The sequence below is a fragment of the Fringilla coelebs genome (genome assembly GCF_963513975.1).
Source record: "Fringilla coelebs genome assembly, chromosome: 30".
Classification (NCBI taxonomy): domain Eukaryota; kingdom Metazoa; phylum Chordata; class Aves; order Passeriformes; family Fringillidae; genus Fringilla; species Fringilla coelebs.
In genome coordinates, this window is record NC_140056.1 from 1,382,542 (window position 1) to 1,408,392 (window position 25,851).

At 67.0% G+C, this 25,851-nt stretch overlaps 4 protein-coding genes across 4 annotated transcripts in view; 1 reads left to right on the plus strand and 3 right to left on the minus strand.

Annotated features, from left to right (window-relative positions):
- Positions 1-13: 13 nt before the first annotated feature.
- TIMELESS (timeless circadian regulator) lies at positions 14-12,860 on the minus strand. The gene is made up of 30 exons (XM_084223430.1): positions 12,821-12,860; positions 12,043-12,179; positions 11,821-11,974; positions 11,598-11,712; positions 11,461-11,523; positions 10,817-10,918; positions 10,568-10,726; positions 10,366-10,499; positions 10,191-10,278; positions 9,234-9,410; positions 8,942-9,159; positions 7,704-7,807; positions 7,449-7,618; positions 5,141-5,269; positions 4,912-5,063; positions 4,740-4,837; positions 4,529-4,655; positions 4,257-4,458; positions 2,620-2,771; positions 2,459-2,544; positions 2,255-2,378; positions 2,093-2,175; positions 1,871-2,019; positions 1,443-1,614; positions 1,303-1,371; positions 1,102-1,220; positions 855-993; positions 740-779; positions 507-616; positions 14-378 (listed from the first exon to the last, which is right to left on the minus strand). Exons 2-30 carry the CDS (start codon positions 12,137-12,139, stop codon positions 257-259), a joined length of 3,654 nt encoding a protein of 1,217 aa, XP_084079556.1. The 5' UTR covers positions 12,140-12,179; positions 12,821-12,860; the 3' UTR covers positions 14-256.
- A 672-nt stretch (positions 12,861-13,532) lies between these two features.
- On the minus strand, positions 13,533-15,328 carry MIP (major intrinsic protein of lens fiber; the record flags this gene model as incomplete). Its single annotated transcript, XM_084223541.1, has 4 exons — positions 13,533-13,745; positions 14,098-14,178; positions 14,277-14,441; positions 14,969-15,328. The coding sequence occupies 4 exons, from the start codon at positions 15,326-15,328 to the stop codon at positions 13,533-13,535; spliced, it is 819 nt and encodes a 272-aa protein (XP_084079667.1).
- Positions 15,329-16,184: 856 nt separating this feature from the next.
- LOC311164166 (aquaporin-2-like) lies at positions 16,185-19,800 on the minus strand. Its single transcript, XM_084223504.1, has 5 exons — positions 18,296-19,800; positions 17,309-17,629; positions 17,078-17,230; positions 16,915-16,995; positions 16,185-16,505 (listed from the first exon to the last, which is right to left on the minus strand). The coding sequence occupies exons 1-5, from the start codon at positions 18,308-18,310 to the stop codon at positions 16,305-16,307; spliced, it is 771 nt and encodes a 256-aa protein (XP_084079630.1). The 5' UTR covers positions 18,311-19,800; the 3' UTR covers positions 16,185-16,304.
- Positions 19,801-22,460: 2,660 nt separating this feature from the next.
- The window catches only part of RBMS2 (RNA binding motif single stranded interacting protein 2), a gene marked incomplete at its 3' end in the record, with an annotated part of 3,924 nt that continues 533 nt past the window's right edge, over positions 22,461-25,851 (plus strand). Inside the window, exons 1-5 of the mRNA XM_084223475.1 lie at positions 22,461-22,578; positions 24,050-24,198; positions 24,300-24,358; positions 24,451-24,542; positions 24,624-24,806. Coding sequence (XP_084079601.1) covers positions 22,513-22,578; positions 24,050-24,198; positions 24,300-24,358; positions 24,451-24,542; positions 24,624-24,806 — 549 coding nt within the window. The 5' untranslated portion in view covers positions 22,461-22,512. The remainder of the gene's footprint in view (positions 22,579-24,049; positions 24,199-24,299; positions 24,359-24,450; positions 24,543-24,623; positions 24,807-25,851) is intronic.

Sequence of the window (25,851 nt, forward strand, 5' to 3'; positions counted from 1 at the left end):
CCAACAGCTGAGAAAAAAGGGAGGGAATTTGGGGTAAATGGCAACATTAGGGGAAGGGGGGGAAGGTGGAGAAACTGGTTGCTTGTGCAACCTTTAAAAACAGCATCAAAACCTGCAGAAGGAAATCTGCAGAAACCCCAGAAAACCTGTAGAAACCCAAGAAAAACTGCAAAAAACCTGCAGAAATCCAATAAAATCTGCAAAAAGCCCAGGAAACAGCACAAGGCCTGGGCACAGGCAGGGTATAGGAAGCCTCTCAGCCCTCCTCCTCTTCCTCTTCCAGACAGCGGATGCGCTTCCTCCTCCCCCAGGGCTGTGGATCCTCTTCTTCCTCCTCATCCTCCTCGGAGCGGGGAGCTGGGGGTGCCGGCCCCGTGCCTGAGGATGGAGGGAGAGGGGAGAGGGCTGAGCCCCCCAGGGATGTGGCAAAGGGGACAGGGACAGGACAACCCCAACCCAGCAGTGCCCACTCAGCCGCCAGGAGTGAGCAGAGGGGCTGAACCCACCTGAGCTCCCACCATCCTCATCCTCATCCTCGCTGGCGAGCTCCCGGCGCCTCTTGGTGCGCAGCTGCGCTGGGCTGGGGACAGGGACGGGGACAGGGACAGGCTCCTCGCTGCAGGGGTTGGCACAGCTCAGACACAGTGCAGGGGGCCAGATCCCCTCCCCAGGCAGGGAGAAGACCCCCCCCCAAAAAAATCCAGGACCCCACAAGCTGAGAAGGGAACTCCGCTCTCACCTCTCCGAGTCTGATCCCAGCCCTGCCGGCAGCGGCTCTGCTGAGGGGCACAAGGAGGGGGGCTCAGAGCCAGCCCCACACCTGGGGGTCCCGCACCCCCAGCCCCATCCCTCACCTGCAGGCGGCTCCTGGGGGCACCTGGGGGGCTCTGGCAGGCGCTGGGGGGAGCCTGAGGGGGCGTGGTGGGCGATGGAGGCGGCCGCGCGCCGGAGCTGCTGTGGGGTGAGGGCGGCCGGGATGCGCCAGAAGGATTCCTGGGGGGAGAGGGGAGAAGGGGGGACATTGCAGGGCTGTGCTGGGGACAGAGATGGGGACAGGGATGGGGACAGGGATGGGGACAGGGATGGGGACAGGGACCTCACCTGCTCGCTGGCGGGGGGACGCAGCCCCAGCCGCCGCAGAAGGCTCCGGAAGCGCCGGTCCTCCATGGCATCCTCGTTCTCCTCCGTCAGCGGCACCAGCGGCACCGGGTGGGACACGCCTGGGGCGGGATAGCGCCGTCAGCGGGACCCCGACCCCACCACCCCCCCCTCCCTCCCCCAGCCGACCCCCACCCCGCTCACCGTCCTCCTCACGGTCCCCCGCCGCCCTCCGCAGGCAGTTCTCCAGCCACCGCAGCGGCCCGGCCAGCCCTGGGGACAGCAGGAGGTGACACAGGACCCTCGGCCAAGCCCAGCTGGGGGGTTTGCAGCCCCTCACCCACCTTCCCGATGCAGGTGCTGCACCAGGTCCTGCCCAGCCCCTTCCTCAGGCACCCAGTGCTCCTCCACGAGGCCTTCCTCTGCTTCATCCTCATCCTCCTCTTCCTCCTCCTCACTGTCCTCATCCTCTCCTGAGCTGTCCTGGGCTGGCATGGCCGGGACACCTGTGGCAGCCTGTGGGAGCCAGCAGTGTTTGGGTGCCCCCAGGGTGGGACAGCACCCCCAGGGCACAGCCCAGAACCCTCCAGCCCCCAGGGTGGGGACAGGCAGTGTTTGGATGCCCAGGATTGGGACAGGCTCTGTTTGGGTGCCCAGGATGGGGACAGGCAGTGTTTGGGTGGCCCCAGGGTGGGGACAGGCTCTGTTTGGGTGCCCCCAGGGTGGGACAGCACCCCCAGGGCACAGCCCAGCACCCTCCAGCCCCCTGTACCTGCCCAGGGCCGTGGCTGTGGCTCTTCCTCCGGCGTTTCTTGTACAGCTCCTTGCGCTCAGCCACCAGCCCCAGCCCCAGCAGCTTCTCCACCACCCGAGCCCGCGAGCGCCGCGCCGTCAGGTGCTTCATGATGTTCCCCAGGACGTCTGTGGGGAGGAGAGTCAGGGTGGGGAGGCCACAGGGGGATTTTTGGGGTCTGCCCCCCCGTGTCCAGCTCACCGTCCGAGCCCTGGAACTCCTCGAAGAGCCGCGTCAGCTCCTCCTCCTGCTCCTGCGTCCACAGCACGATGCGGGTGCCTTTCCTGGGGGGTGGGAAACGGCTGTGGGTCCCTGCCCTGTCCCAGGGGGTCCCTGCCCTGTCCCCGGGGGTCCCTGACGCACCTCTCCCGCGGGAAGTCCTTGGCGCTGCTGGCCAGCCCCATCCTCACCAGCTGCTTCACCACCTGCCTCCGCGTCCGCCCGGGCGTCGGGAGATGGGCCAGGATGGCAGCGAGGATGTCCCCACCTGTGGGACAGTGAGGATGCAGGGACAGAGCCCCTGCCACCCCCCGGGGGTCCCACTGAGACCCCAGAGACCCCTGGTACCTTCCACCTCCTTGTACTTCCAGTACAGCTCTCGCAGCTCCTGCTCCTCCTGCGGGGTCCAGGGGGGCACCCGGCTCCGGGTGGGCCTGGGGAGGGGCAAGAAGGAGATGAGGGGAGGGGAGGGGAGGGGGGAGTGGCAGCCCCCTTCCTGCCCCACTCACCCCTCTCCCTCCTGCAGGGAGCTGTAGCCCTTGGTCATCTCACAGACGATGGCAGGACTCTTCCAGAAGAGCAGCTCCACAAAGGCCTTTTTGTTGGTGGCTGCCAGCGCAAAGAACTTGCCCAGAATGAACTTGGCCAAGGTCACCAGCTCCTGGGGACAGCAGGAGGGAGAGAGGGGCTGGGGGACACTGGGGACAGAGAGTGGGGCTGAGGGGAATTTGGAATACAGAGCAGGGCTGGGGAACACCAGGGATGGAGAGTGGGGCTGGGGCCTGCACAGAGCAGGGCTGGGAGATGGTGGGGACTGAGTGGGGCAGGGACAGAGCAAAGATTGGGAGATCCTGGGGACTTGGTGGGGCTGCAGGGACAGACCAAGGATTGGGAGATTGTCGGGATTGAGTGGGGCTGGGGGCTGCAGGGAGAGAACTGGGCTGGGAGATCCTGGGGACTTGGTGGGGCTGGGAGATGCTGGGGACTGAGCGGGACCGTGAGATTCTAGGGACTGAGCAGGGCTAGGGCCTGCAGGGAGAGAATAGGGCTGTGAGATTCAGGGGACTGAGTGGGGCTGCAGGGACAGAGCAGGGCTGGGAGATTCTGGGGACTGAGCGGTGCTGGGGGATTCTGGGGACTTGGTGGGGCTGGGGGCTGCAGGGACAGAGCAGGGCTGTGAGATTCTGGGGCCTGAGCAGGGCTGGGGGATTCTGGGGACTGAGTGGGCCTGGGGGATTCTGGGGACTTGGTGGGGCTGAGGGCTGCAGGGACGTGAAATTCAGGGGACTGAGTGGGGCTGGGGGCTGCAGGGACAGAGTAGGGCTGTGAAATTCAGGGGACTGAGCGGGGTTGGGGGCTGCAGGGACAGAGCAGGGCTGAGAGATGCTGGGAACTGAGCAGGGCTGTGAGATGCTGGGGACTGAGCAGGGCTGTGAGATGCTGGGGACTGAGCGGGGCTGGGGGCTGCAGGGACAGAGCAGGGCTGGGAGATGCTGGGGACTGAGTGGGGCTGTGAGATTCAGGGTACTGAGGGGGGCTGTGAGATTCTGGGGACTGAGCAGGGCTGAGGCTGCAAGGACAGACCAAGGATTGGGAGATTGTCAGGACTGAGTGGGGCTGGGGGCTGCAGGGAGTGAGATTCAGGGGACTGAGTGAGGCAGGGACAGAGCAAAGATTGGGAGATCCTGGGGACTTGATGGGGCTGGGAGATGCTGGGGACTGAGTGGGGCTGGGGGCTGCAGGGACAGAGCAAGGCTGGGAGATTCTCAGGACTGAGCAGGGCCATGAGATTCTAGGGACTGAGTGGGTCTGGGGGCTGCAGGGAGAGAATAGGGCTGTGAGATTCAGGGGACTGAGTGGGGCTGCAGGGACAGAGCAGGGCTGGGAGATGTTGGGGACTGAGTGGGGCTGGGGGCTGCAGGGACTGAGCGGGGCTGGGGCTGCAGGGACTGAGCGGTGCTGGGGGCTGCAGGGACTGAGCAGGGCTGGGGCTGCAGGGACTGAGCGGGGCTGGGGGCTGCAGGGACAGACCAAGGATTGGGAGATTGTCAGGACTGAGCGGGGCTGGGGGCTGCAGGGACTGAGCAGGGCTGGGGGCTGCAGGGACAGACCCCTCACGGGCGGGGGGCTCAGGGCCCTGTCTGACCTGGTGTGCAGCAGCCGCGGGGTCGCTGAGCAGGCGGTGGAAGAGGGCGAAGAGGGAGAGCTGGAAGAGCAGGGGCTCCATGCGCAGGTCGCGGGCCAGGCGGTGCAGCAGCCGCGCGGCGCAGTGGTTGGTGCGCGCGCTGTTCCGCGCGTAGCCCCGCAGCAGCAGCACCAGCGCCCGCACCACGGGGGCACAGGCGAACCTGCCCGGCAGCCCTGTCAGTGTCCCTGCCCTGCTGTGAGACCCCCCAGCCCTCCCCAAACCCTTCTCACCGCTTCAGGTAGTCGAGGAAGTTGAATTCCTTCTCCGACACCTGCACGGTTTGCTCTTCCTCTTCTTCCTCGTCCTCCTCTTCTTCTTCTTCTTCCTCCGGCTCCTCGGGCTCGACGGGTGTGTGCCCTGCGGTGGGTGGGATGTGCTGAGGGTCTGCAGCGCCCCATCCCAAAGTTTTCCCACTTCCCAGGGTCACAGGTGGGGACTCACTGGGCAGGGGAGCGAAGAGGATCTCCCGCAGCAGCCGGGTCTCCTCAGGCGGCCCCACATCCGCGGATCCAAACACATCCCCTTCGGGCCACACCTCCCTGGGGACAGTGGGGACAGGCTGGCACCATGTCCCCACGCCCCGGGCACGGGATGGGCCCCATGGTGCAGGTACCTGGCTGAGCGCAGCAGCTGCAGGGCCTGGGGCACGCGGGAGTCCTGCAGGCACTCCTGGATCCGCAGCAGAGCCTCGGCGCGCTGCTCCTCCACCGGCGTCTCCGAGGCGGCGTCGAAGGGCACCACGTCCTCGGGGAGGGGCACCTCGCCCTGGGGCAGGACAGGGTTATGCTGTGCCCCAGCAGCACCCCCAGAACCCCCCGTGGGGCCGGAGCCTTCCCTGGTACCTCCAGACACGCCTGGACCTGCGGGGCCAATCCTTCCCAGAGCTGCTCCAGCTCCGCCGCGCTGAGCGGGGCGGGGACCGCCGGCACCTGGGGCTGCTTCCTCTTCTTCTTCCTCCTCACACGTTTGCTCTGGGGGGGCAAGGATGGGGTCAGGAGGGGCTGCCTGACCCCCAGGGACCCCCAAGGCGGGGCAGCCGTGTCTCGGTCTCTCTGGGAGCCTCTCAGGAACCCCGGCCAGCCCCAGCGGGTGGGCACCCCTGACACTGACAGCGGGGAGACTCTGGTGCCCCGAGGGTGCCAAGGGCAGCAGCAGAAGAGTAGAAGATAAAAGGGCTGACCTCCTAGCAGGGGTTAATCCAAGGTTTTACTCTAGGAGCTCCAGAGGAGCCCCTACAGCTCAGAGGGCTCCTGCTGAGAGCCCTGGGAGAGGCGCCAAAGTTACATTTAAAGGGAGGTGGAAACCCAAAGTAGGCAACATTTTACTAATTAGTAACCCTAAGGGATGGATCCTGGGGGATGGACATTTAGGACATGGGGTAATGCTTGGGGGGCTGACCCCTGGCCTCTGGCTCATCACTCAACCTCCTGGACTGAAACTTCTAGATGGAGGGGATGGGCTGCTGAGTGACTGACAGAGAGCCAGGGCGGGGATTTGGGGATGATCTCAACACAGGAGAATGATTGCACAGATAAAGGGAGGAGAATGATTGCACAGGTAAAGGGAGGGGGCACAATCTGGGGTAAACCACTCGGGAAAAATACGGGGATACAAAACCAAAACTATTACAAAGTATAAAAACACACTACAGCATCTCCCTCTTTCCGTTCTAATAAAAAGGGAGAGGAACTTATGTCACAGACATGTTTTATGAAAAATCCTTTCCTTAACATTTTTTCTCCTGAGGAGCTGAGAAGCCTCAGGAACAAAATGGAAATAATAATTATCTGCTGCTGAGGAATGCAACAGGTGCATCTTTGATTGGTCTCATTTTTAATTAATGGCTAATCACAGTCCAGCTGTCTCGGACTCGCTGGTCAGTCACAAGATTTTATCATCATTCCATTCCTTTTCTATTCTTTCAAGCCTCCTGATGGAATCCTTTCTTCTATTCTTTTAGTATAGTTTAAATATAATATAAATAATAAAATAATAAATCAACCTTCTGACCATGGAGTCACTTTCTCACCTCTTCCCTCACCCTGCGATCACTGTGACAGCACCCCACTTGCACCACGAGGTTGGAGGCAGATAATCATTGTTCACACTTTGTTCTTGAAGCCTCTCAGGAGAAAAAAATCCTGAAGAAAGGATTTTTCACAAAACCTGTCGGTGCCACCACCCCACCTGCACCACGAGATTGGCGGCAGATAATCATTGTTCACACTTTGTTCTTGAAGCCTCTCAGCTTCTCAAGAGAAAAAGTCCCTGAAGAAAGGATTTTTCACAAAACCTGTTGGTGCCACCACCCCACCTGCACCACGAGGTTGGCAGCAGATAATCATTGTCCACATACTGTTCTTGAAGCCTCTCAAGAGAAAAAACCCTGAAGAAAGGATTTTTCATAAAAGGTGTCAGCGGCACCACCCCACCTGCACCACGAGGTTGTTGGCAGATAATCATTGTTCACACTTTGTTCTTGAAGCCTCTCAGGAGAAAAAAAACCCTGAAGAAAGGATTTTTCATAAAACCTGTCAGTGCCACCACCCCACCTGCACCACAAGATTGGCAGTGGATAATCATTGTTCACACTTTGTTCTTGAAGCCTCTCAGGAGAAAAAAACCCTGAAGAAAGGGTTTTTCACAAAACCTGCTGGTGCCACCACCTCATGTGCACCACGTGGATACTCATTGTTCACACTTGGTTCTTGAAACCTCTCAGAAAAAAAAAACCTGAAGAAAGGGTTTTCCACAAAACCTGCCGGTGCCACCACCCCACCTGCACCACGAGGCCGGCGTGGCCACAGCAGATAATCATTGTTCACACTTTGTTCTTGAAGCCTCTCAGGAGAAAAAAACCCTGAAGAAAGGGTTTTTCACAAAACCTGCCGGTGCCACCACCCCACCTGCACCACAAGATTGGCGGTGGACAATCATTGTTCACACTTTGTTCTTGAAGCCTCTCAGGAGAAAAAAACCCTGAAGAAAGGATTTTTCACAAAACCTGCCAGTGCCAGTGCCACCACCCCACCTGCACGACGAGATTGGTGGTGGACACTCATTGTTCACAGTTTGTTCTTGAAGCCTCTCAGGAGAAAAAAAAACTGAAAAAAGGGTTTTCCACAAAACCTGCCGGTGCCACCACCCCACCTGCACGACGAGGCCGGCGCGGCCGCGGCAGAAGCGCTCCAGCATGCGGAGGAAGAGGTGAGCTGTCTCCACCAGGTCCCGCAGGAAGCTGCGCGGCTGCTTGGTCTCGTCGAACTTGCGGAAGAGCGTCAGGAAGAGCTCCCGGTATTCCATCAGGTAGAAGATGTTGCCTGGGGGAGAGGGAGGCGGTGGGAAGGGGTGGTGGCTCAGGGGACAGCGCAGGGATGGACAGAAGGACGGATGGGGGGGACTCACTCTTGATGACCTGGCTGCTGTCCCGCACCGCCTGCTCCGGGGAGCGATCCATCTCCTGCAGCGTCCGCAGCAGCTCCTGGTACGCCTTCAGGGCCAAGTGCATCCTGGCCGTGGCAGTGGGGGGGGTCACAGGTGCCATGGGGGGTGCTCAGGTAGTTGGGGGGGTCCCAAGCACTCCCAGAGTCCCAAATGCCCAAGGGGGTTCCAGGCAACACAGGGAGTCCCAGGTGCCCAGAGGTTCCTGGGTTCCCGGGCTGTTCCAGGCACTGGGGAGGTGACCAGGGGTGGTCTCAAGTGTCCAGGGGGTCCCAGGTACCAGGGGTGAAGTAGCTGAGGGTCCCAGACACCAAGGGGTGTCCCAGGTGTCCAGGGGTCCCAGGCAGTGGGGCTATCCCAGGTGCCCAGAAGGTCCCAGACACCATGGGGAGTCTCAGGTGCTCAAGAAGAATCCCAGGTACTGGGATTCACCACCAAAGGGTGTCCCAGGTGCCCCAGGGTCTCCCAGGTGTCCAAGGAGTCCCAGGTACTGTGAGGATGCCAGATGCCCAGAAGATCCCAGACACCATTGGGAGTCTCGGGTACTGGGATTCACCACCAAAGAGTGTCCCAAGTACCCCGGGGGGGTCCCAGGCAGTGGGGGTATCCCAGGTACTGTGGGGGTCCCTGGTGCTCAGAAGGTCCCAGACACCATGGGGAGTCCCAAGGAGAACCCCAGGTACTGGGATTCACCACCAAAGGGTGTCCCAGGTGCCTCTGGGTCTCCCAGGTGTCCAAGGAGTCTCAGGCACCTGGGTTCCAGGTGCCCAGAAAGTCACAGTCACCATGGGGAGTCTCAGGTACTGGGATTCACCACCAAGGGGTGTCCCAGGTGCCCTGGGGGGGGGTCCCAGGTGTCCAAGGAGTCACAGGCACTGGGGGTCCCTGGTGCCCTGAAGGTCCCAGACACCACAGGGAGTGTCTCAGGTACTGGGATTCACCACCAAAGGGTGTCCCAGGTGCCCTGGGGGGGGGGTCCCAGGCAGTGGGGGTATCCCAGGTGCCCAGAAGGTCCCAGACACCACGGGGAGTGTCTCAGGTACTGGGATTCACCACCAAAGGGTGGAATCTCTGGTGCCCAAGGGATTCCAGGCACTGGGGGTATCCCAGGTACTGTGGGGATCCCAGGTGCCCAGAAGGTCCCAGACACCACGGGGAGTCTCAGGTACCACCAGGTGCCCTGGGGGGTCCCAGGTGCTCACCTGCGGGCCCAGGTTGTTGCCTCCTTCTTGTCCATCAGTGCCATCTCATAGTAGGTGGTGAGGTTCTGCTCAATGAAGTGGAAGGCTCGGACCCCCACGGTCTCGGACACCAGCTCGGGCCGGAAGCCGTGGAGCCGGTTGAAGGCCATGAAGAAGGCGGTGGCCCACAGGTAATAAGTCTCGTCGTGCTGCTGAGCCTTCTCCCGCACCAGCTGGTCCTGGGGGCAACCAGGGGGGTCTCAGCTGGGATCCCACAGGCTGGGGAGGGGATGCTGGCCCTCGCAGCCCTCACCTTGACCAGCAGCATCAGGCGGTTGTAGCAGTCCTCCAGGAAGTCCTGGCAGAAGCGGCGCAGGAAGAGCCGCACGTTGCGGGCGGAGCGGCGGGAGGGCTCGGCCTCGGGGGCCGCCTGCCGGCGCCGGGGCAGCCGCCGGGGCTCCTTGCCCAGGTCGTGGGTGTAGCTCTTCAGCTGCACGGGGGATGGAGTGGCCAGATTTATCCCTGGGGTCCCTGTCTCTGTGGCACTCACTATATTGCTGTGCTGGAGACCCACACCGCGTTCCTGTTCCTGCAGCCCCGCCACATCCCTGCTCCTGTGCTCCACGTCCCATCTGCCAATCCTGTGTCCCCCACCCACATCCCCTTCTCAATGAGTGACCTCTGCCACGTCCCCATCCCAGTGCCCCCCACCATGCCCCTGGCCCCTGCCCCCACTGTGTCCCTGTCCCAACAGCCCCCTCTACATCCCTGCCCCTGTGCCCCCTGCCCAGCTGATGCCCCCAATCACATCCCTGTCCCCCCTACCATGACTTTGTCCCTGTGCCCACTGCCACCTCCCTGGTTGTGTGACCCCCACCACGTCCCCAAACCTGTGCCCTCCACTCACACCCACATCCCAGTGCCACCTGCCACATCCTTGACCCCATCCCACATCCCAGTGCCACCTGCCACATCCTTGACCCCATCCCACATCCCAGTGTCTCCTGCCACGTCCTTGACCCCATACCCCACACCACATCTTTAGTCTCGTGTTCCACCCATGCTCCTGTTTCCCCACCCCTTACCCTGTCCCCAGCCCCGTGCCCCCCTCAGTGTCCCCAACCCCATGCCCCTCACCACATTCCTGCACCTCCCACCACGTCCTCGTCCCTCCACCCTGTGCCACATCCCCAGTGCCACATTCCACACCCATCCCTGTCCCTGTGCCCCCTGTCCCGTCCCCAGCCCTGTGCCCTTGCCCCACACTCACATTGTGCAGCCCCTTGTGGAACACCACGTCCCTGTCCCCGATGGACTTGACGCCCTGCAGGACGTAGGAGCCACCAAAGCGAGAATGCCTGGGCAGGGGACAGGGGACAGGGGCTGAGTGATGCTGTCCCCACCTCAGGGGTCCCATCCCTGCCCCGGGGGTGCCCCCTCCTCACCTGGACGTGCGCTGCAGTGCCCGGGTTCTCTTCTCTGCCAGCTCTCTCTGCCTCAAGGTCTCCAGCTCCCGTGTGTCCTCCCCGTGCTCAGCCCCCGCCGTCCGCTGTCCCAGCGCTGCCAGCTCCTCTGGGCTCTGCCAGCAGCTCTGTCAGCACTCTGAGGGCTCTGCCACCCCGCCCTGCCGCCCCTGGCCCAGCTCACCTGCTCACGGAACATGAGGGAGATGATCTCCAGGACGTGCAGGGCCCACTGCTGCTCCACCTGGGCGCTGGCCAGGAACTTGAGCAGGTCGTCCATGCCGCTGATGTGCAGCGCCCACAGCACCCGGTCGTGCACGCTGGCGTCGCCATCCACGCCCTGCTGGGGATGGTGGCGGCGTGTCAAGGTCCCCACGGAGCCACTGAGGCCCCAGATCTGTCAGGGAGCCAGGGAAGGGTCTTCTCCTGGTACCTGTTCCTCTGTGGGGTCGGGGGGCACGTGCAGCACGTTGCGCACCAGCAGCAGGATCCTCTCGATCAGCAGCGTGTCCTCCTCCTGCCGCTGCTCCCAGTCCTGGGGGGACACAGCTGTCAGGGCCCCCCACAGCCCTCTGGGGGTCCCTGGCAGGGAAGGACCCCAGAGCCCTGCAGGATAGACCCCACAGCCCCTGAGGGACCCCAACAGGGACAGACCCCACAGCCCCTGAGGAACCCCAACAGGAACAGACCCCATAACTCCTGAGGAACCCCAACAGGAACAGACCCTATAACTCCTGAGGAACCTCAGCAGGGACAGACCCCACAACACCTGAGGGACCCCCAGCAAGAAAAAACCCCATAACTCCTGAGGGACCCCAAGCAAGGACAGACCCCATAACTCCTGAGGAACCCCAACAGGGACAGACCCCATAACTCCTGAGGGACCCCCAGCAGGGACAGACCCCGTAACTCCTGAGGGACCCCAAACAAAGACAGACCCCACAGCCCCCAGGGACCCGTGGCAGGGATGGACCCTGAAGCCCCCTGATAATTCCAAGACCCTTTAGCCCCCACAGGAAGCCCCAGCAAGGACAGACCCTGCAGCCCCCTGGGGATCCCCGAGGACAGGGGGCTCACCAGCTGCAGGAGGTTGTAGAGCTTCTCACTGAGCACCACGAACACCTTCTCACTGGCAAAAGCCTGCAGAGAGCCCACGTGAGCAGGGGACCGTGGGCAAAGCCCCCTGCCCGTGGCACGTTTCTGGGCAAACTCACCTCCTTGTAGGCCTGCAGGTAGGACAGCACCTGGAGAAAGTGGTGGCGGGAGGTGGCATCAGCTGGCACCTTCCCAAAGCACAGCAGGGCCGGCTGGGTCAGGTTCACCATCAACCTGTGAGGAGGGAGTGGAGGGCTGTGAGAGACCCCTACCCACCCAGGAGCCCCCACGGGACCCCTACCCACCCAGGAGCCCTCATGGGACCCCCCCTGCCCCTGGTACCTGATGACAGCATCGAAGAGCACCTTCTCCTGCGGGTACTGCACCAGGATGGGCAGGAGGTCGTTCTGCAGGATCTGGGCTGCCCCCAGCTGCTGCCGCACGTCCCGGGTCTCGTCCTCGTGGCGCAGGTACCGGATCAGGTCCTTGACGCTCTCTGAGGACACGGGGCCGTCAATCCCCGCCGTCCCCGGTTTCCCCCGCCGCCCCCGGGTGCCCACCTACCCAGGCAGTCGGGCTCCCGGTGGTACACGTCGCCCTCCAGGTAGCCCAGGGCGCTGCAGGTGGCCAGGAGCTCGCAGTTCATCATGTACCAGTCCATGCAGCGCGGGGCTGCGCACGGCACCGGCACCGGGGGCCACCTGCGGGCCACCGTCAGCACCGGGGACCCCGCGCTGGGGTCGTCTCACCCGTTCTGGGCTCCCCCGGTACAGGCCCATCTGCTGGTCCCGGTCGCCCAGATCCCGGGGCACTCTCCGGTCCCAGTGTCCCCAACACCGATGAACCACCCAGGCCTGGTCCCGCTCGGTACCGGAGCCCACCGATCCCACACCAACCCCCAGGCTCCGGTACCACCTCGATCCCAGCGCACCTCCCGGTCCCGGTCCACCCCAACACCGGCGCATCCCACAGCCCCGGCGCACCCCAAGTCCCGGTTCCTCCGATTCCATATCACCCCCCCAGTTTGGATTCCCCCCCCCAAGTCACGGACTACACCCCGGTCCCCGAGCATTCCTGACCCCCCCGCCCGATCCCGGATCTCAGCCCCCAGTTTCCCCCGGACCCCCCCGATCCCGGAGCACTCCGGACCCGCCGAGCCCGGAACACCCTCCAGAGCCCGGAACACCCGGAGGTCCCGGTTCCCCCGATCCCGTATCAACCCCCCCCCCCCCGTTCCCGGTTACGGTGACCCCGGATCACCCCGAGTCCCCGCTCCCGGGCGGTCCCGGGACACTCCCCGCCCCCGGACCCCCCAATCCCGGTGCCCCCCGGTCCCGCTCACCGCCGCCCCGTCCCCGCCGCCCTCACGGCCGCGCTCCCGGTCCGGCCGCGGGGGCGGCGTTACACAACCGCCCCAGTTCCCGCGGGCCGAGGCCCCGCCCCGCCCGCACCCTTCAAGCGGCAACTCCCCCTGAGCAGCCCGGTGGACCCTCTGGTGTCCCCGTCCGCACAAACCCTCCCTCCGACCACCATGGGCACAAACCGGCGGCTCGGTGCCTCGGGGTGCCCCAATCCCCCTGCCCTCGCCCCCCGGCCCGCGGCGCTGAGGGGGGGGAAGGCGGGGGGGCCGGGGGCTCATTGCGGGGAAGGGACGCGGTGGCGGCGTTGCCCTTTTAAGAACGGCGCTGGCTGGGCGGGGCCTGCCCCGGGCGCGGGAACGGGCGGCCCCTCCCGCCACCCGCCGGGCGGCCTCCGGTGTCCCCCCCACGCCCGGTCCCTCCCGGTTCCCGGTGCCGGGCACGGCCGCGAGCGGTTACCAAAATAAAAGAGCAGGTTTAATTCACCGAACACAGAAGTCCCGCCGCGGCGGGGCGGGGCGGCCCCGGCCCGGTACGGGCGGCCCCGGGCAGCCCGGTGGCCGGTTCCCGGCAGCGGGGCCCCGCCGCCGCCCGCCCGCCGCGCCGCGCCGCACACACACGCACCACACGCACCGCGGCGGCCCCGTCACAGCAAAGCAGCGGCGGGCGCGGGGCCGCGCCCCGGGACGGGCCCCGTTACAGCCCCTGCGTCTTCAGCTCCAGCGGCTCTGCCGGCGGCTCGGGCGGCGGCTCGGCGGCGGCGGCGGCGGCGGTGACGGCGGTGGGGGCGGGCGGCTCTCCCTTGAGGGCGGCCAGGCGCTCGGCCAAGCTGCGCGGCCGCGGGCACAGCGCGAACTCGTACAGCACCGCGCCCAGCGCCGCGCCCAGCAGCGGGCCCGCCCAGTACACCTGCGGGGGGGCGGCGTGGGCACCGGCACCGGGGGACCCCCGGCTCCCCGCCCTCCGGGGGGACACGGCGCCCACCCCGCTGACGCCCGAGAGCCGGCCCATTCGGGGCCGCCCGTCTCCCGGCGAGCGAGGGACGGCCGCGCGTCGCCCTCCCCGGGATGTCCCCGGGGGCAGGACCCGTCTCCTGCTCCCCGGGATGTCGGGGGGTACCCTGGGGCGCTGCTGTCACCGTGGTGACACCGGCAGCCACCCGCCTTCAGTGGGGACAGCGGCTGGGGCAGGACAGGGACAAGCGGGGAGGGACTGGGGGGGCCCGGGGCGGGTTTGGGGGTCCCCGTCCCCCCCCACTTACCCAGTGGTTGGCGAAGTTGCGGGTGATGACGGCGGGGGCGAAGGAGCGAGCGGGGTTCATGCTGGCGCCCGTGTAGTGGATCTGCGGGGGGATGGGGCAGTGGGGGGCTGGACAGCTGCCCCCCAGCCCCGTCCCAGCCCCCGGGCTCCCAGCACGGGGGTCCCCGCGGCCGCCCTTACCCCGAAGAGGTGGCCGAGGGCGAGGGAGAAGCCGACGGGCACGGCGGCCATGGCCGGGCGCCCATCGTGACGGTCGTCGAAGCTGGCGAAGACGCAGAGGACGAACTGGGCGGTCAGGAGCAGCTCCACCACCGTGCCCTGGCCCGGGCCCACGCCGGGGTGCAGCTGCGCGGGGAGAGGGCTCAGCACCCCGCAGAGTTGCTCCCCCGTTCCCCTCCAGCTCCCCAAATCCTCCCTCGTTATTCTTCCACACCCCAAAATTCCACTGTACCACAAACACGTCTTCATCCCCAAATTCCTCTGGGATGCCCAGTCCCCCATTGCTGTCCCACATCAATCCAAACCCCAAAACATCTTCTGGACCCCCCCAGTCCACCCTCAAACACCTCTGAACCCCAGAACCCCCATTAGAGCCCCATGCTACCCCAAACCACCTCCTGGATCCCCCCCCCCAATTACCCCAAACCTCTCTGAACCCCTCATCCCCCCACTTCAGCCCCATAGCACCCCAGATCCCAAACAACCCCTGGACTCCCCCCATCCTTCCAAATCCCCCTTACACTCCCAAAGTACCTCAGACCCCCAAACACCTCCTGGAGCCCCCAATCCCCCCAAACCCTCATTACAGCCCCCACCCCCCGATCCCCCAGCCCTGCAGACACCCCCAGCCCCCCGATCCCCCCCGTGCTCACCGCGCTGAGGCCGAGGGTGCCACGGACGGGGCCCGGGGTCACCCCGTAGAGCACCCCGGCTCCGGCCAGCATGCCCAGCACCTGGGCCAGCAGGTAGCCCAGGGCCCGGGGCAGGGAGAGCTGCGAGGCCATCAGGAAGGCCAGCGTGATGGCCGGGTTGACGTGGCCCCCGCTGACATGGCCCAGCGCCTGCACCAGGGTGGTCTGGGCCAGCCCGAAGGCCAGGGCGGCCCCCACGACGCTGGGGGGGCCCGGGGCCCAGCGCAGGGAGGCCCCCAGCCCCAGCAGGGCATAGAGGAGGCTGCCCAGGAACTCGGCCAGGACGGCCCTCCAGAAGGCGGACGAGCGCAGCTCCCGCATGGCCTGGCCCCGCTGCCCTCCACGGCCCCGCTCCCCTCCCCGGGGGCCGCCCGCGCCCACCTTTATAAGGCCCCCCCGGGCCGGCCCCGGGGGTGGGATCCCACCTCCGCCACCCCCCGTTAACCGCTTCGCTGCCCGGGCACGGGACAGGTGACACGCGGTGAGGAACCCCCACCCCGAGCCCCCCGGGCATCCCCGCACCCCCCCACAGTGGGGACCCCCCCCAGAACTTCGGCGCCCCCATCCCTGGGGTTTCTTGGGGAGGGGGGGGGAGCTGTGACCCATTGGTGCCCTCAGTGGGGTTTAGGGGACCCCCTTGCTGGGGGCCAGCACTGACACACCTCCCACCCCCCCAAATGTTTTGGGGGCACTTTGGGGCAGCCCCTGCTGGGAGCCGCCCCCCACCCCGCGGGAGGGGGTCTGGGTGGGCCCCGCAGGGTGGGGGCTGCGGGGTGTCCCCCCCCCCCCCGGTGCTGTTGTCTGCGGGAGGGTTTATTCAGCCCGGCTTAGCGGGCGCTGAGTCCCCGGCCGGGGGGATTAGGGCTCGGCCCGGCCATTGGCGCCCGCCGGAATCTGCCGGGGCTGCAGAGGCCACCACAAAGGGCTTTGCTGCGCTCAGCTCCCCGGCACGGGACGGGCTGACGGGGGGTCCCGGCCCCCGCCCTCGCCGGGGGCCGCGGGGAGGGCGCACCCGCCCGCCCGCCCCGCCCGCAGCCCCGGGGTCGCGGTGCCGCCGCACACCGAGGGCGCGGGGCGGTGGTCGAGACCCCCCCGCCCCCCGGTCCTCTCACAGCATCGATCCGCACCCACCTGCGACCCCAACACACCTTTAATCCCCGCACGGGGGAGAGGACAGTAAAAGGGGAGGGGGCGCGGAGCCGCCCACCCTGTGGGTGCCCCACGGAAGGTGCTGGCGGCGGCGAGGATCCGGTGTCGGGGTGTGGAGGATCGGGGGGCTGCGGTGGAGCGGGGGGGCTCAGGCAGTGCCCTGCTCGGCCGGGGGGGGTGGGGGGCCGTGGGCCACCGAGGAGGGGGACAGGCTGGGGGTCTCCACCAGAGCTACGTCCCGGCAGGAGAGGCAGGCACCGAGCTTCTCCCGGGAGGCTCCGGGCGCCAGGATGAACTCGTAGGAGAGCCCGGCCAGCACCGCGCCCAGCACCGGCCCCAGCCAGTACACCTGGAGGGGGACGGAGCGCTGGGGTGTCCCAGGGATGGGGGGACACCCAGGGGCGGGGGGGACAGGGGACCCCACCCCAGGAATGGGGACGGAGCAGAGGAACTTGCCCCAGGGATGAGGGCAGCCGTGGGGAGGGGGTGTCACTCGTTTGGGGTAGGGGGACTTGGGGAGGGGATGGGGCCTGTCCCAAGGATGGCAATAGGGGGGACACAGCGGTCCTGCCATGGTGACACCATGAGGACCTTGGGGGACACAGCTGGTGCTGATCTGTCCCAGGGGCACCCAGGGCCAGGTCAGGGACAGGAAGGGAAGGGAAGATCAGGAACCGCTGTCCTGGGGTGGGGACGCAGCCGGGAGACCTCCCCTTACTTGGGGACTCTGGGGGAGCCCCGGGGTGTCCCCAACTCACCCAATGATCATCCCAGAGCCCGGTGACGATGGCCGGCCCCAGCGAGCGCGCGGGGTTCATGCTGCCCCCCGAGAACGGCCCCTGTGGGAGACGGGGGGGGTCAGGGTCAGGGGCTGGTGGGGTGGGGATCCCCCGGGCGGGTGGGACACGCGGGGGTCCTTACTGCGGCCAGGGCACCGGCGGCCACGGCGCTGCCCAGGGCCAGCCCGGCCTGCGGGGCTGCGTGTTCGGAGGCAGCAAAGGCGGCCAGCGCCAGCTGGAAGGTGGCAAAGGTCTCCCACGCCAGCGCTGTCCCCGCTGTCCCCACCGCGCTCGCCTGCAGGAGGGACACCCGTCCAATCTGTCCAGTGCCAGGGGACGGGGACAGAAATGGGACAGGGATGGGGGCACTCACCCTGGTGACGAGGCTGGTGTCGTCCTGCAGCGCTGCACGGGCAGCAGCAGAGGCCAGCGTGGCCCCCGCGCACTGCGCCAGGACCCCCGCGGCCCCGCGCAGGGCGCTCAGCTTGCGGGTGCACAGCAGGGCCAGCGTCAGCGCGGGGTTGGCCTGGGGACCCCCGAGGGTGCAGACGAGCCCCCCGGCCACCAACCCCCCGGCCAGGGCCGGTGCCAGCGGCCCCGGGGCTGCCGAAGCCCCCAGGACCACCCCCACGAAGATGAGGGTCGCCACCAGCTCCGCCAGCACCCCCCGCCAGAAGCGGCCGCTGCGCAGCTCCTGGGGGGACAGCGGGGCCAGGGGTCACCCCACGGGCACCGCCAGGAGGGGGTGGCACAGAGGGGTGATGGCATGGGGGCGGGAGGGCTTGGGGATGGGGTATTTTGGGGGGGGTGCCATGGCAACAGGATGCCGCAGTGATTGGGTACCAGCGTGATGGGGAGTTTTGAGGGGTCCCTCAGCACCTGGGTACCCCACAGTGGGGGGGGCCCTCGGTGATGGGGTGCCCTGGTGATGGGGTGCCTCAGTTTTTGGGATGGGGTACCTCAGAGATGGGGTACCTGGGGGATGGGACCCCTCAGCACCTGGGCACTGCAATGGGGGGTACCGGGGCAGTGGGGTGCCATGGAAACAGGATGCCCCGGTTTCTGGGTACCACGGGGATGGGGTACCTCAGGGATGGGACCCCTCCGTCCCTGGGCACTGCGGTGACAAGATGTCCTGGCAATGGGGCCACAGGGACAGCAGCCACCACGGGGCCAGGGGCCACAGTGAGGGGCACACAGAGACACCCCCCAGTGCCAGGGCTATGGGCTGGGCACTGAAGTGACAGGCTGGGGGATTCCCATGAGTTAGGGGCTGCTCTCCCACCCCCCCGGCAGGGAGGGACTCTGGGGCTGGGGGTTTGGGGGGGCTGGGGGGTCGGGGCCGCTCGCAGGGTCTTACCTCCCCGATGGCCATGGTGCAGCTGTGGGAGAGGGGAGTGCAGAGCACACCCGGGATGGGGGCACCTCCTACCCCCGGCACTGCCACCCCTGGCACTGCCACCCCTGGCACTGTCCCTGTCACCCCCCAGTTTTCCTGTCCCCCCCCCTTGGTGCAGGGCAGCCCTGAGGTGCTGAGGGTGAGGCAGGATTTTGGGAGGGGGCTGTGGGGGTCCTTGGAGCATCCCTGGGTGCCATGGCAACCCCTGGGACCCTTTGGGGTGTTGCCAGGACAACCAGAGATGAAAGACCGGGATGAAAGGCTGGGGGGATGGGGGGGGGCAGGGTGTCACACATCTGGGATGAGAGTGGGGACAGGGCTGTCCCTGGGGGGGTGACACACCTGGGATGAGCACAGGGACAGGGTCCTGGGGGGATCACAGGGGACAGGGTGACACACCTGGGATGAGCACAGGGACAGGGTCCTGGGGGGGTCACAGGGGACAGGGTGACACACCTGGGATGAGCACAGGGACACAGGGACGTGCTCTGGCAGGGGGGTGGCAATGTCACACACCAGCGGGGACAGAGTGGGGCAACAGGAGGGGTGGCACAAGTGGATCAACGTGGGGACAGGGCTGTCCCTGGCAGGGGGACCAGGATGGGTCACACACCTGGGACAAGAACTGGGGACAGGGGTGTCCTGGGGGGGGTGACACACCTGCCACAAGCTGGGGGGACAGGGGGGAGTGACACACACCTGCCACAATTCAGGGACAGAGGAGTCCCAGGGGGGTCACACATCTGCCACAAACCAGGGGACAGGGGTGTCCTGGGGGGGGTCACACACCTGGGACAAGAACTGGGGACAGGGGTGTCCTGGAGGGGGCGGGGGGGTCACACACCTGGGACAAGAATTAGGGACAGGGGTGTCCTGGAGGGGGTCACACACCTGGGACAAGAACTGGGGACAGGGGTGTCCCGGGGGGGGGGGGTCACACACCTGCCACAAGCTGGGGGGACAGGGGGGAGTGTCACACACCTGCCCCAATTCAGGGACAAGGGTGTCCCGGAGGGGTCACACATCTGCCACAAACCAGGGGACAGGGGTGTCCTGGGGGGGGTCACACACCTGGGACAAGAACTGGGGACAGGGGTGTCCTGGAGGGGGTCACACACCTGGGACAAGAATTGGGGACAGGGGTGTCCTGGAGGGGGTGACACATCTGCCACAATTCAGGGACAGGGGTGTCCCGGAGGGGTCACACACCTGCACAAACTGGGGGACAAGGGTGTCCCGGGGTGTCCCACACCGGGCCAGGCTCGGGGCCGGGGCTGACCCCACCGCGGGCGCGGCGGGAGGGGCCCAGCCCCGGTGCCCCCCCGGCCGGCCGGGGCTCTGCCGGCTCAGCAGCCCCCGCACGTGGGGTGAGTCAGCGGGCGAAGCCCTGGCTCAGCACGGGGGGGCCCCGGCGCTGCTGAGCCCGGCAAAGCCAGAACAATCCGCGGGCACAAAGGGCTGGGACAGCGCCGGGACAGCGGGGGGACAGCGGGGGGACAGCCTTAGGGGGGCGGGGGACACCGGGGGGACACACGGGGGGATGATGGGGGACACACACGGGGGGCGGGGGTGACACCGGGGGGGTGGGGGACACCGGGGGGACACCCGGGGGACAGCCCTAGGGGGGATGTGGGGGGGTGTTGGGGGGAATACAGGGGGGACACCAGGGGGGACACCAGGGGGGACAGCCTTAAGGGGGTGGGGGACACCGGGGGGACACACGGGGGGAGAGGGGGACGCCGGGGGGGACACAAGGGGGGGTGGTGGGGGACACCGGGGGACACCCAAGGGGGGCGGGGGACACCGGGGGGACAGTCGTGGCGGGGGGTGGGGGTTTTAAGGGGGAGGCACACCGGGGGACAACAGGGGGACAGCCCTGGGGGAGTGTGGGGGGGTTTTGGGGGGATTAATGGGGGAAATGTGGGGGACACGCGGGGGGATGTGAGGGGGGACAGTGGGGAGGGGACATGTGGGGCAAACCACTGGGGGACATGTGGGGAACAATGGGGAACCGTGGGGGGACAATCTGGGGACGCTGTGGTGACACACTGCGGTGGGACACGTGTCCTGTCACGGGGGTGACACACAGAGGGGACATTTGGGGGGGGGGCACAAGGAGAGAAATGCGGGGGGTCCCCCAGACCCTGTGCCCCTCCCGTGCTGTCACTGCCCCCCCGGCTGAGCTCGGGCCAGGGTGGGCACAGCAGGGCTGGGACCCCCATTGTGCCCCTGGCGTCCTGTGTCACCTCACAGACCCTCGCGGACCACCACAGGTGCCCCCAAGACCCCCCCAGGTGCCCTGTGACCCCCCCCAACCCTGCCCTACAGACCCTCCAGCTGCCCCACAAGCCCCCCCAAGTACTCCCAGCCCTGTTCTATAGCTCAGGTGTCCCCAGGATGCCCCACAGAGCCCCCCCAGGTGTCCTATGACCCCCCAAAGACCCCCTCAGGCACCCCCAGTGCCCCTTTCTGCCTCACACATCCCCCCAAGGTGCCCCCAGCACCCTCAATCCTACTCTATAAACCCCAAAATGTCACAACCTGCCTCAAAGACCCCCCTCAGGATCCCCTACAGACATTGGGGTACCCCCAGGATGCCCCAGAGACCCCCCAGGTGTCCTATGACCCCCCAAAGACCCCCTCAGGCACCCCCAGTGCCCCTTTCTGCCTCACAGACTCCCCCCAAGGTGCCCCCAGCACCCCAATCCTACCCTACAGACCCCCAATATTACCCTATAGGCCCCCAAATGCCACAACCTGCCTCAAAACCCCCCTCAGGATCCCCTACAGACACTGGGGTGCCCCCAGGATGCCCCAGAGACCCCCCAGGTGTCCTGTGACCCCCCAAAGACCCCCTCAGGCACCCCCAGTGCCCCTTTCTGCCCTTTCTCCCCCCAAGGCACCCCCAGCACCCCAATTCTACTCTATAAACCCCAAAATGCCACAACCTGCCCCCAAAACCCCCCTCAGGATCCCCTACAGACACTCGGGTGCCCCCAGGATGCCCCAGAGCCCCCCCAGATGCCCCCGAAATCCTCCCATCCTACCCCTGGCACCCCTCAGTCCTGCCCTGCCGACCCCCAGAGCCCGCTGGAAACCCCAATCCCGCCCCACAGACCCTCGGGACGCCCCCCAGACCCCTCAGGGCCCCCCCAAATTCCGCGCTTTCCCGACTCCAAGATGGCGGCCCCCAGCGCCGCCTCAGAAAGGGGCGTGGCCTGACGCAATCACGTGAGAGAGGGAAGGCGCCAATATGGCGGCGGGCGGGGTGTGGTGTCCGACCACGTGATCAGCGCCTCCAAAATGGCCGCGCCCACGGTGAGGGCGGGGAGGCGGGGCCAAGGGGTAATGGCGGCGGTGGGCGGGGCTTCACTTAAAGGGACCGCGCCGTACCGGAGTGGGGGGGGGTCGGTGACATTTCCCCGGTGCGGAGGGGGGGTCGGGGGGTGCAGCCCCCCCGGGGGTTCGTGAGGGCGACCCCCCCTCCTCCTCCCGGTTGAGGCCGTTGCGGGAGAGGAGGGGTGCGGGATCCCCCCCGCCGTGTCCCCCGGTGTTCCCCCCGTGTTCCGGGCGGTACGGGGGGGTCTCATTTGTGGCAGGGGGGCGGTGAGACCCCCGGGGTGTCCGTGGCTGCCGTGGGGCTGACGGGGTCACGGGGGGGGGGGGGGTGACAGTCGGTACCGGGAGTGACACCGGGGGAGGACGGGAGGCACCGGGGGCGACACCGGGGGGTAACGGGCAGCACCGGGGGGTAACGGGCAGCACCGTGGGTGACACCGGGGTAGAATGGGCAGGACCGGGGGGTGACACCGGGGGGTAACGGGCAAGACCGGGGGGTGACGAGGAACACCGGAGGAGGACGGGGCAGCACCGGGGTGTGACGGGGAACACCGGGGGAGTACGGGCAGGACCGGGGGGGTGACACCCGGGAAGGACGGGGGGGGTGGCGGGTGACACCGGGGGCGAACGGGACGCACCGGGGGGGGTGACGGGGAACACCGGGGGGTGACACCGAAAGAGAACGGGCAGGACCGGGGTGTGACGGGGACCCCCGGAGCAGCTCGGGCAGCACCGGGCGGGGACCGGCGCTAGGACCCGGCGCGGCGGGGCCCGCCCGGATTCCAGGCTGGCTCCCGGTGTGACGTCACGCCCGGTCCCGGCCCCTCGCGCTCGGGAAAATGCTGCTCTCGGTGCCGCCGCGCTCGGGGCTCCCCGCCTTCGCCTACAACAAGGGCGGCAAGAAGGTACCGGGGGGGGCGGCGGGCCCCGGTGCGCCCGGTGCGGCGGGGGGGACCGGGGGGGCGGCTCCGGGGCCGTCCCGGCGGGACAGGCCCGGGGGGGGGGGCGGGGAATGGGGGTTCTGGGAAAGGGAGGGGGGGGGGACACCCCACCGAGCCACCCCTCCCCCAACACCGGGAACGGAGCGGGGACACCCCCCCCCCCCCCCGGTGAGCTCCGGTTCTCCCGGGGGGGTCGCGTGTGTTCGCCCCCGGTTCGTGCCTCAGTTTCCCTCCGCATCCCGGTGTGTCGTGACGGGAGGGGGAGGGGTCACCCCCATCGCCGCCTCCCCCCCACCCCCCCCACCGGGGGACACCGGGGCGGGGGCGACAGGGACCCCCCCGGTGGGGGGAGGGGCGCCCCGGGAGAGGGGGTGACGGGGGGATGGAATGGGGGGGGGGGGGGAGGGGGGAAGATGGGGACCCCCCGAGTGGGGGATGGGGGGAGGGTCGGGGTTTGGGGTCCTGGGGGGAGGGAGGAGTTGGGGGACCCCCGGAGGGGGGGTTGGGGGGGTTGATGGGGGATAATGGGGTCTGGGGGGAGATAATGGGGTGCAGGGTGAGATAATGGGTCCGGGGGGAGATTTTGGGGTCGGGTGGAAATAATGGGGTGCAGGAGGGAGATAATGGGGTGCAGGAGAGAGATTTTGGGCTCCAGAGTGAGATAATGGGGTTGGGGGGGAGATTTTGGGGTCGGGGGGAGGTAACAGGGTCCAGGAGGGAGATAATGGGGTCCGGGGGGAGATAATGGGGTGCAGGGGGATATGATGGGGTCCGGGGGGGAGGGTCCAGGGTTCCTTCTCTCCAGGGGACAGATAATAGGGTCGGGGGAAATGATGGGGTGCAGGAGGGAGATAATTGGGTCGGAGGGAGATTTTGGGGTCGGGGGGAGATGATGGGGTGCAGGTGGGAGATAATAGGGTCCAGAGAGAGGTAATGGGGTCTGGGGGGGAGATAATGGGGTTGGGGGGAAATGAAGGGGTCCAGGGGGGAAAAAATGGGGTTGGGGGGAGATAATGGGGTCCAGAGTGAGATAATGGGGTTGAGGGGTGAGATAATGGGGTCCAGGAGGGAGATAATGGGGTCCGGGGAGAGATAACGGGGTTGGGGGGAGATTTTGGGGTCGGGTGGAAATAATGGGGTCCAGGGGGGAGATAATGGGGTTGGGGGGAATTGATGGGGTCCAGGGTGAGATAATGGGGTCCAGGGTGAGATAACGGGGTCCAGAGTGAGATAATGGGGTTGGGGGCAGATAATGGGGTCCAGCAGGGAGATAATGGGGTTGGGGGGGTGTCCCCCGGTGAGGGGTGGGGGGGCTTCCCGCAGCCCCCCGGGATGGGCTGAACCCCCCTTGGGGTGGCTTCCTTGGTGGGGGGAGGTTTTTGGGGGGCTGCAGCAGGGCCGTAGAAGGCGCTGACCCCCCATTCCCCCCCCCCAGCAGCCCTATGTGCCCCCCGCCCAGCCCCTGGGACCCCCCAGCCCCAGCCCTGCCGGGGGGGCCCCGGACCAGCTCAGCAAGACCAACCTCTACATCCGGGGGCTGCACCCCGGCACCACGGACCAGGACCTGGTCAAGCTCTGCCAGCCGTGAGTGGGGCTGGGGTCCCGCTGTCCCCCCACCCCCCAGAGCCCCCCGGGGGGGGCTGGGGGTCCCACCGAGTGCTGACACCCCCTTTTCCCCCCCCCAGTTATGGGAAGATCGTCTCCACCAAAGCCATCCTGGATAAAACAACCAACAAGTGCAAAGGTTGGGGGGCAGGGGGGTGGAGGGGGGGTCTGGATGGTGGGGGGTGGGGTTGTTTTGGGGAGGGGTCTCTCTGATCTCCCCCCCCTGCCCAGGTTACGGTTTCGTGGACTTTGACAGCCCCACGGCCGCCCAAAAAGCCGTGACAGCCCTGAAGGCCAGCGGGGTGCAGGCACAGATGGCCAAGGTACCGAACCCCCTCCCCACCCACCAGCGACCCCCGGGACCCCCCAGGAGCCCCCTCCCCTGGGCTGACCCCTCCCCACAGCAACAGGAGCAGGACCCCACCAACCTGTACATCTCGAACCTGCCGCTGGGCGTGGACGAGCAGGAGCTGGAGGCGCTGCTGAAGCCCTTCGGGCAGGTGGTCTCCACCCGCATCCTGCGCGACCCCCACGGCGCCAGCAGGGGGGTGGGCTTCGCACGGTACGGGGGGCGGGGGGCCGGGAGGGTGGGTGCTGCTGGGGGGGTCAGGGGGATGGGGGGGACAGGGACTTGGGGGGCTGCACGGGTTTGGGGGGCTGCAGGGGATGGGGAGGGCTGGGGGAGCTGCAGGGATTTGGGGGGGCTGCAGGGATTTGGGGGGGCTGCCAGAACTGGAGGGGCTGCAGGGGATGGGGGGCTCAGGAGGATGGGGAGGGCTGGGGGAGCTGCAGGGATTTGGGGGGGCTGCACAGGTTTGGGGGGGCTGTAGGGGATGGGGGTGTGGGGGTCTCAGGAGGATGGGGAGGGCTGGGGGGGCTGCAGGGATTTGGGGGGGACAGGGACTTGGGGGGCTGCACAGGTTTGGGGGGGCTGCAGGGGATGGGGGTGTGGGGGGCTAGGGGGTCTCAGGAAGATGGGGAGGGCTGGGGGGACAGGAATTTGGGGGGGCTTCCAGATCTGGGGGGGGTACATGGGTGTGGGGGATCCATGGGTCTGGGGGACAGGGACTGCACAGGTTTGGGGGGGCTGCACTGGTCTGGGGGGCTGCAGGGGGTGGGGGGGTGTGGGGCTAAGTTGGGGGGTCAGGATGATGGGAAGAGCTGGGGGGTCTGCAGGGGATGGGGGGGACGGGGACTTGGGGGGGCTGCACAGAGCTGGGGGGGGCTGCAGGGGATGGGGGGCTCAGGATGATGGGGAGGCCTGGGGGAACAGGGATTTGGGGGGGCTTCCAGATCTGGGGGTCTGCAGGGGATGGGGGAGCCCATGGTGTTGGGGGGACAGGGACTCGGGGGGGCTGCACAGAACTGGGGGGGCTGCAGGGGGTTGGGGGTGTGTGGGGCTGGGGGGGGTCAGGAGGATAAGGAAGGGTGGGGGGGGGGGACAGAGGTTTGGGGGGCTGCACGGGGTTGGGGGGCATACAGAGCTGGGGGGCACACAGAGCTGGGGAGGGCACAGTGAACTGGGGGGGCACACAGAGCTGGGGGGCACACAAAATTAGGGGGGGCACACTGAACTGGGGGCACACAGGGCTAGGGGGGCACACAGAGCTTTGGGGGCACACAGAGCTGGGG